General features: G+C 38.1%; 1 protein-coding gene across 4 annotated transcripts; it reads left to right on the top strand.

Moving 5' to 3' along the window:
- The first annotated feature begins 477 nt into the window (after window positions 1-477).
- traf3ip2a (TRAF3 interacting protein 2a) lies at window positions 478-6,857 on the top strand. Of its 4 annotated transcripts, XM_088403058.1 has the most exons (11): window positions 484-533; window positions 622-667; window positions 2,773-2,822; window positions 2,910-3,320; window positions 3,601-3,679; window positions 3,746-3,930; window positions 4,236-4,324; window positions 4,402-4,470; window positions 4,536-4,640; window positions 5,845-5,919; window positions 6,143-6,857. In XM_088403058.1, exons 3-11 carry the CDS (start codon window positions 2,807-2,809, stop codon window positions 6,287-6,289), a joined length of 1,176 nt encoding a protein of 391 aa, XP_088259184.1. In that variant the 5' UTR covers window positions 484-533; window positions 622-667; window positions 2,773-2,806; the 3' UTR covers window positions 6,290-6,857. The 4 variants fall into 4 exon arrangements, with proteins under 4 accessions (XP_088259183.1, XP_088259184.1, XP_088259185.1 ...); XM_088403057.1 differs by lacking the exon at window positions 622-667 and having other exon boundaries at window positions 478-533; XM_088403059.1 differs by having other exon boundaries at window positions 518-667; window positions 2,910-3,314.
- Window positions 6,858-9,850: the final 2,993 nt, after the last annotated feature.

Raw genomic sequence — 9,850 nt, 5'->3', positions numbered from 1 at the left:
ATGGTGGTATTCATTTCAGCCCGGAAGTGTCAGAAGCTCAGCGAAGGCACTTTGTTAGTGAAGCAGCCATGTTGTCCTGCCTCAACTCCCACTGCTACTTGATCCTACAAAACAAAAATGTTGTCTTAATGAAGTCTAAATACATTAGTTGATGATTGTAAGAAGCCCAGTCATAAATTAAAATTATGCCCTGCAATTGGCTGTCAATTGGTTCCGAATGTCCCAAGTCAGCTGGGATAGATAGGTACCAGCAAGCATGTGACCCATGTCAGGATAAGCTGCTACGGAAAATGGATGGATGAATGGAGGGATGGAAATTAAAATTATATAACTGCCCTTTTAAGATATCAATTTTAGTATTGTGTATAGTGTAAATTCTTAGCTTGACATGACTTGAAAAAAAAGACTCTAGTCACAGGAGTAGACTTGTTCTGATTGGCCATTGAAACTGAGGGGCAGGCAGCAGGAATATTTCCTGTTTATGTGAGAACAGGTTTGTCCAGCGGCGAAGGGCGAAGCACTTCGACAGAAAGGTGTGATCTTTCACATTCTTCATATCTAAATGTGTGGGCTTCATCTAACTTATTAAACTTCATATTTCATTTGGATTTTCCCTGGAAGAGCTACCTGTCAGGTGTTTCGAGCACTAGCTTTGACCTTTGTACTGGTGAGCATGGAATGTTGTTTTCCTTCACTCAGGCCAGATTAAAGCCACACAAAATGTAGATTAACGATAGCTTTCTATGCCTTTGAAATTGAAATTTTGGTACATTTGAGTATAACTGTGTAAAAAATAAATGTCCATGTTTTTCTGCCTTTACATGTTTTAAAAAATGTCACTTTTAATTCATAATGCCACAAGAATTGCTTTATTTACTTTTTTTTTTCAACAGGGATAGTTTGCGTAGTTTGTGTAGTTTGCAGTGGATTAGAACACGTGATTCCCAATCATTAATTCTTTTATAGAAATCAGGGTCCAAACTTGAGAGAGAGAGAGAGAGAGAGAGAGAGAGAGAGAGAGAGCAGTAGAAAGTGCTGTACTTGTTACCACTATAGAAACACTTTTTAATCCAGTGTTTTTTTTATTATTTAAAAAGGAAAGATGTACTACATTGTAGATTAAAACTTCATAATGTTTTATATTTTTCCCAGGAATACCTTTATATTTTCATTCCTTCAAATGTCTTTTTATTGATTTTGTAAAACCTCAATGACAGAAATGTTACTGGATCATGTACCTATAACAGATCCTAGATTTCGTGTTAACAAAAAAAAACAATTCCCCAGTCAGCAGACACTTATTCATGCACATACTCCCTCTGTCACACACATAAAATGGGAAAAAGAAAGGCAAACTAATTAAGTAAATGAATAAATATGTCACGAATAACGCGGATCCCAAATGGGGATGGACCCCAACCAGGCACGAGAGGTGGTGATACAGAGTTTATTAACAAAAAGAGCGCACAAGGCGTGAGAAAAACACAAGAACAGTCCGAAGGCAAAGTAGCAAATCAAAGTCACAAAGTACCAACACAAAGCGAGACGAGAACGTCTGGATCAAAAGTCCACGGGAACAAAGGGCAGCACGGAGGGCGTGAGTTCACGGGAAACGGCTGCAAACAAAGTAGCAACAGAAATGGTTCACAAACTGAAAAACATAACACGCACAAAGTACAAACCAAAAGGACTCGGGAAGGGAGGACGTGAGGACAAGAGCGCTGGGAATCACGGAACAGCAAGCAAGCTTGGCGAAGGAATAACCCGGCAAAGGCTTGTGATTGACAGCCAGCTTATAAAGCCCTCTGACGAGATGCACAACAGGTGTGAGTGTCCGATGGCCCCGCCCAATGCGGGGGAAGGAGAGAGTCTGCAAATCAACACAAACTAAAAAGGCAAAAGACGTGACAAAATAAAATTAAATAAACATACACATATGCATACGTACATACAGTATAAACCTATGCATACATTATCATTCATGCATTCAAAAAAGCAACAAGCAATACATCCATACTGTATAAACACAGGCCAGGGTAGAATGTTTTATTTATATATATACTCAGAAACAGCAGTGGTAGAATTCTCAAAAATGGTCAGAAAGGAGCGCTAGGTCTTGTAGAATTCATTCACAGAGCCTCGGACTATGAATCGTATTTTTTACAAGTCCATGCACAGCATAGCATCCCTCATCCAGTGTGTGCATGAATTGGAGGAGCTGGGTCCTTCCATTTTAGTCAACATCTCCTGGCAATTAAGGATGAAAATGAAAGCATTTTTTTAAGTGCTAGATAATCTCAGGTCTGGGGCAATTCCAAACACGGTGTTTGGTTTGGTTCAATAGGACAAAGTAAAACCTCCGACAAAGTGCGGAAAACCGACAACCAGAAGGTAGCTAGAGAGGGATAAGTCGAACACTTGTGGATTAATCTAGCCGGTTCAGTCAGACATCTGTACATTTGAATACACATTAGGATAAATAGACGCCAATTTAACTTTAGAATAGTGGACCCTGTGAGCAACTTTAAATTGTATAAGCGTATGGATATTTTCAAGGTCAGCTTTATGATGTGGATGGTGGGAGTGACTTTCACTTTACAGCTGTTGTTAGGAATTGATAGCGCCAATACGTTGACCTCTTGAGGCATTAGAGGTAATGTGGTATTGAAGTTTTTTTCAAACGTTTGACTGGTACTGTATGTGCCACATTTACAACCATATTGTTGCTGATCAATGTACGTTTCTATGAATGTTTTGTCTGAACTTGTGTAGAGCCTGCAGTTGCTGTGATAGAGACAGTAACCACATGGACACTTCAAAAAGTAAGGAACTGACATTTGACCAAACAGTCAGGCACTAGTAACACAGTGTACTGAATTGACCTTTTTGCTTTACTGATGCTACTTTAGGGCTTTGCTCTCATCGGAGCGTTCCAATTGAGGTGGATGAGAGCATGCCACCCTCCAGTCTGGACTTTGATTGCCCCCCTAACTGCGAACAGTGTAGTGGACCAAGAAACAGTAGAAGCTGGGAGCAAGCTGAGGAAATGAAGATCTATATCAACAGGGAGAGACTTCTTCAGCATTATTTCCAGAGTGAATTCAAAACATCAAGTCCTCCTACCTCTGACCAGGGTGCCTGTGTTTCGATTCCAAGACAAGGAGAGAATACCCATTGTGGTTTTATCGAACGTCAAAACAGGCTTTTGAGTTGTGTAGATGAGGTAGATGGCTTGGAGCCCCCTCTCCCACTCATGTCTGATGTCAACGCCACACACTATGTCCTATCACGCAACCCAGCTCCACATATTCATGGTCAGTGTAAGTACCCGGAAGAATAGATGTGCTGAGTGTTTTTATATTTGAAAAGATCATTTAGATTCGTATTCTTGTCTACCTTTTTGACTGTTTTATCAGTTTCTTGCTAGGTAAATATAAAAAATCAGGGTGGCCTGTTTTGTTTTGTGCAGCTGAGGTCAATCTAGATTCTCACAGAAATGTATTGTCATGCAAAACATACTTTACCTTGGAAAAATTATCCTTAATGAACAATAGTTGCATAGGTGGTTGTTTGAGAGGCTACCATCATGTATCATTGCAGGTGTCGGTTCAAAGCAAGGGAATTGTCTCAGACCCTGTGTGTGTCCATGCCAGAGAGCTCCACCCTTTGAAAGAACATGGTACTGAGCATCATTTCTTTAATATTTTATAGTCATAGCTTATTTGTGATATATTTTCTTCTGCAGGAACCATCCAGGAAACAAAATTCAATATCAAAATGTTCCAAATGTCATTAATGTGCCTCAAGCACAAGCAGGGGCAGCTCCCAGGGATGTAATGTGTGAGGTCAGTTTGGATTACCCCCTACAAGCAGATCCAGGACGGGGTACCAGAGAGATGAGGAAGACTGTCACTCTCCCTGATGAATATAGTAAGGGACACCGAAAGGGATATCAATCAATTTTCGCCATTTTCATCAGTAAAATGTTTTTACAATGAATGCACATTTTTCCACTTTCTGACATCTTAAAATGACATCACATGTCCTTTGGGCTCATGCTCAGCTTGAGAACATCACATGTCCGAACCCAGAAAACAGAATGGCCGTGATCATGGTCCTTACCTGACCCTTGAGCATGTGATATCATTTTTAGTCAACAGCAAGGGGAAAAGTGCTTTAAATTGTACGTTAAAAATAATAGAACAAAGTGCACTATGATCTTTGTGTATTTGTAGGGAATGTTTTCATCACATATTCAGTGGACACAGCTGTGGAAATGACTGCCTTCACCAAATTTCTAACAAGTCAGGGCTTCAAACCAGCAGTAGGCTCCCAAATTTTTATCACAATGTTCCCTTCCTAAATGCCATTCACACACCTCTACTGTCTTTTAACTTAAAGATTGACATATTTGACAATGCGACTATAAGAATGGGCATCACGAGATGGATGGACAGATTTTTGAATGATGTAAGTCCTAGATTTGGACTATTAAAAAAAGAAAGCGCCACAAACTGACCATTGAAATTTTTCAGAAATCTGTCCTCATCATTGTGGCTATCAGCCCTATGTATAAGGAAGACGTTGAGGGGAATGGTGACGACGAGCACGGCCTACACACCAAATACATCTACAATCAGGCAAGAGCTCACACTGTAACATGCACATAAACAATATTTCAAAACAAAAAATTTAAAAAATGTACAAAAATTGAAAAAAGCAAAAAGATACATTATACAGTACTGTATTGATCAAATAACGAAGTAATATTAGTTAGTAACTATGTTACGAATTCTTCAAGCGTTAGAGTTCGTATCTTTTATTGAAATGCATGCTTTTAATTTGTCGGGTCGCATTGCATTTCCGTTTCCTGTTTTACGTTCTCTGCGTGTCATTCGGCTCGTTACGGTGACATAGTGAATGACAACGTAAGCTCATATTTATAGTTTATTATCATTTATGTTGGTAACTCACGCTACTGCCTATGTTTAGTCAGCGATGAGTGTTTATTCTGTTTATGTGTTCGTTTGTGTAGAGGTTGCACTTTATAGTTAGTAGTTGTTGTTAGTTGTTGCTAACTCGCTAATGTCGGCTAAAAATACAGTAAATTCATAGATTAAGTGTTTATATGTTAGTTTACTGACTTTAAGATTGTTGTTGATTTATTATTAAACAGATACTACATGATACACAATACATGAGCCAAAATAAATGTGAAGTTCAACGTGATGACTTGCGTACTCTTTCACCGGAGTCTTGGTGCAGATAACCAGTCCTGAGAACAAATTTTCAACAAACTAAGTAATATTAGTTATTTAATGAATATACAATGATGTTAATAAGGATAATTTAATGTTAAACAATAGGAGAAAGGAAATAAAATACGCAAAAAATACAACAAAAAAAAAGGATTGTTTATGGTTACTGCGGCTATTTTGGAGCGCACATAGAAATCTAGGAACTGATACCCTACTTCGTGGGTTTCAGACTTCGCGGGGGGTTGACAGCCCCCATTAACCACGAAGTAGGGGGGATCACTGTGTGTGTGTGTGTGTGTGTGTGTGTGTGTGTGTGTGTGTGTGTGTGTGTGTGTGTGTGTGTGTGTGTGTGTATATATATATATATATATATATATATATATATATATATATATATATATATATATATATATATAGAGGGTGGCTGTATTTGTGTTGTTTTGCTTCCATCTGTTGGCGTTTTTAAGTAATTTCACATATTTACTTATTTATTGAACTTGTTGGGAGAGTAGATCTTTTATACAAGTACTGAGAGATGTATTAAAGAATGAGTTAGTTTCAAAATAACAATCCTTTAATGTTACAGATCCAGAATGAATTCATCCAACAAGGCTGCTTGAACTTCAGACTTATACCAGTATTGTTTTGCAATGCCACTAAGGTCAGTGAAATGTTTTCAAATTGCCCAAACACTTACAACCCAAACCCCCAAACCCTGTTGTCATGAAAACTTGCTTCATGTACCACTGTGTAGCTTTCATAATACAGTATATATATATATATATATATATATATATATATATATATATATATATTTTTTTTTTTTTTTAGTACAATTGTACTTGCAAGTGAATTTTCTTCTGCTTGCTGCGTTTGTGGGACAGAAACATGTTCCCAGTTGGCTTCAGAATACAAGGATCTACAGGTGGCCCCAAGACATGCAGGACCTGCTGTTGCGCTTGCTTAGGGAGGAGCGTTACATTATTCCACAGGCAGAAGCATCCCTCACCCTCACAATCCGTCCACTTTGAATAAAAAGTCAAGTGTATGAAGGAAGACACACTGTCTTCAAGAGAGAATGACATTTTCAATGACTGTCTTCACCTTTTTTATTTTTTCACCTATTAGTTTTATAATATTTGTCATTGTGCAGCAAAATCTGTTTCGAGCATAATTTCTGCATATTTGAAACAAGAAGAAAATATTCAAATTAAACTGCATTGGGAACGCTACAAAGCATTGTATGTGATATTTCTCTAATGCCTTGTTATAACTGAGGACTTGGATTGTTTTCTTTTGTTCTTTACTTAAAGTGGAAGTCCATTCACATATATTCTTTCCAGCAATACATTGTTGTGAAAAAGTATGTCTCCTTCCTGGTTTCTATGTTTTTGCGTTATACGCCTATGTGTTATTCATTACTCACAGACTACGCAAAGATGAATAAAATGCTGTTTTTAAATGATGGTGTCATTTACCAACCTGAGAAAAAGAATAAAAATCTATCTGACCCTGTGTGAAAATGTAGTTGCCCCAAAACCTTAATAGCAAAATTTGCCACATTTGACAGCAATAAATGAAATCAAATATTTGCAATAATTGGTGAAGAGTCATTTCTTTCACAGAGCTGAGGAGAAACGTTTAGCCAGTCTTTGCAGAATTGTTTCAACTCTGCCACATTATTTACAGTACTGCGTCTGCTGCAAATCAACAAATGTAATATTGACTGAACTGTTACATTTCTTCTTTGTGTGAGCCATCCACACTAAAACGCTACTCACTAAACAAAAAAATATAACCAACAACAACATAAAAGTTGTTCTCCCTTGACATGTAGGAAAAGCACGGTTTGATACAATGTGATGAATTATTTTCACCAGAAGATGGAAGCACGTCTCAAATAATCAACACACCTACACAGTAATCCCTCGTTTATCACGGGGTTGCGTTTCAAAAATAACGCGTAAAGTGAAATCCGTGAAGTAGCCAGCTTTATTTTTTTTTATTATTTTACAATGCAATGCTAAACTATAGAATAAAACCAAAACTCTAAACCTGTTTTAAAGCCCCAAATGTGTTTAAATCAATCATTTTAATTTCGTAATTCAAAGTTGGAAACATTGTTACTCACGTATTTCACAGTCCCAGCTATGCCTCTTCGTCCTGCAACCGCACATTATTATGAGTAGTACTTGAGCTCTTTCTTTTTCTGACCAAGATTTTTATAAACGGATATGCCCGGACATCGAATTAAAGTGAAGCCTCTTATATCATAACAATATACTTGAAATTTCAATTTATTGCAAAAGAAATCTAGGTGAAAGTCATATTTCCACAGCTGCGCATTTCTCCATTGCTGTCTGTGTGTCAGTGTGCGCGTTTGCTCTCTGCACGCCTACGTGTTACGTGATCGGCTTCCAGAGACCAAGCTGTCAATCAATGTGCTTACAATGTGCACGTTCACACACGGCAGTTAGAGGAGAGACACAGGAGAGACGAAAGCAAGCTTTTGGATCCTCTTGCCTTTTGTAATAAATTGACAAGTGAAAAACTAATACAGTACAGCGTCAATATTTTATTTCGAGACAACACTAAAGCCCCTGAGCCAATCAGGATTCAGAGCACAATGCGCTGTAAAAAATATCCACGCTGTAAAAAATCTGTGAAGCAGTGAACCCGTGAAAGATGAACCGCGATAAAGCGAGGGATTACTGTAATACAAACCAGACTAAAACACAAAAGAAAGTCACAACGCATTAGTATCGCATTCACAATCATTTAAAAAAATCTTGTTGTTACTCATCCCAGTTTTGACAGCAGTTGCAAAATAGTGATTTATGTCATGTTTAGGCCTATCAGTGTGAAACATCATAATCATCAGCCTTTAAAAGGTCAAATTTACCATGCAGTGAGGTCCAACCACGTCAACTTATTCCCTACACCTCACTAAAAATGGTTTGTTTACTTATTTTGGGCTAGGCCTCTTGTGTTTTATCAGATCAGAGGCCACTTCCTGTCAAAAGCAGGATTCCAAAGCCAATAAATCCAACTTTTATTGTTCCACAAATAATGTCAGCCTTATCTGCCAATCCAAAGCAGCCATACACAGATGTGTTTAATAAAAAGCTACAAAATATATTACCCTCCATGACCCTCTCTACAAATTGTATTTTCCACCACTGTCATTTAGGGCACAGGCTTTTTAGCTTTGTTGTAGCAATTTCAATGTTTTAGGAGGACTATTGCTAACTATTAGTTCAGTCAGTGTGAGATGCTGTGTGTTTGTCCTTCAAAACAATGATGATTGCTGGAAAAAAGTACAACAGATGAATGAAATTAGGTCTCCTGACTTTCCTCTTTTATCAAATGCCATCCATCCTCTAACAACCTGAAACCCTGTTATCATCAGCAGTATTACACACGGTGAAAATTATACATTTGGCTTCTGCATGCTGTATGGAAGGTCTTACATGCTGTCATGTATCTGTAAACTTGCACCCCTAGTTAAATCATAAAAAAATAAATAAATCATAAAATCATTTGGGAAAGTGGAGTTTAATTTCACAGGCCAGGCTCAAACCTGATTACAACCACCTTTCTTGAATCAAGAAATCCCTTAAATTGAATCCTTTACACCAAGGCTACAAAATCCCAAGAACAAATGCATCATGTCATGATCCATAGAAATTCCATTAGAAATTGGAAAAAAAAAATCGTATAATCTGGAAAGGGTTACAACGCCTTTTTCAAGGCTGTGAGGCTCCACCGAACCATTGTCAGAGCCATTTTTCAAAAATGTAGAACGCCAAACATTCCTACAAGTGGTTAACCAATAAAGATTACTCCAAGAGTGCGACGAAATCCAAGAGGTCACAAAAGAACATTTTGATTTTTGTAAAGAACAGTAGGTTAATATGTCTGGCTCACAGTTCAGAGAGTATGTCTGGCTCACAGTTCAGAGTACCTGGAGCACTTCCCAAAGAGAGCTAAGATAGGCTCCAGTACCCCCTCGTGAGGACAAGCTGTTGAGAAAAAAAGCTGCAGGTCTAGCTGGCCTCAGTTAAGTTCACGACTTCACAATAGAAAAGACACTGGCCAAAAATGACATGCTGGGCAAACACCACTGCTCTCAAAAAGAACACAAACAGTTGTCTCACATTTGCCAAAAGCATCTGATTATCCCTAAGAATTCTGAAGAAACATCTTGTGAACTGATAAGACACAAAAAAAAGAACTTATTGTGAGGTGTGCAGCCTGTTATATCTGGCATAAGAGGCACATCATTTGATATTAAGAACATAATGCCAACAGTAAAGCATGGTAGTGCGGTCTGCGGTTATTTTCCTTCCTCAAGACCAGGACAGCATGCTGTGATTAATGAAAAAATGATTTCTGCAGCTTACCAGATGATCCTGAAGCTGATGTTTTGAAGTCGCCATGTCAATGTTTTGAATTTGAATCCAATTGAGAGATGCTATCTTGTGACCTTAAACGGGCAGTTCAAGCCAGAAAACTCTCCAATGTGGCAGTGTTGAAACAATTCTGCAAACAAGTGTGGTCCAAAATTCCTCAGGTGTGAAAGTCATCACCAA

This window comes from Hippichthys cyanospilos, chromosome 20, assembly GCF_059441005.1.
Source record: "Hippichthys cyanospilos isolate Australia breed blue-spotted pipefish chromosome 20, RoL_Hcya_1.0, whole genome shotgun sequence".
In the NCBI taxonomy this organism is placed as follows: domain Eukaryota; kingdom Metazoa; phylum Chordata; class Actinopteri; order Syngnathiformes; family Syngnathidae; genus Hippichthys; species Hippichthys cyanospilos.
This window is presented reverse-complemented; position numbering and strand designations above follow the sequence as displayed.

Excerpts from the sequence above, each read along its gene's own strand:
- traf3ip2a (XM_088403057.1), top strand. Across the intron at positions 3,680-3,745 it reads CCACCCTTTGAAAGAACATG|GAACCATCCAGGAAACAAAA; the intron begins GTACTGAGCATC and ends TTTCTTCTGCAG. Across the intron at positions 5,920-6,142 it reads TGTTTTGCAATGCCACTAAG|AAACATGTTCCCAGTTGGCT; the intron begins GTCAGTGAAATG and ends TTTGTGGGACAG.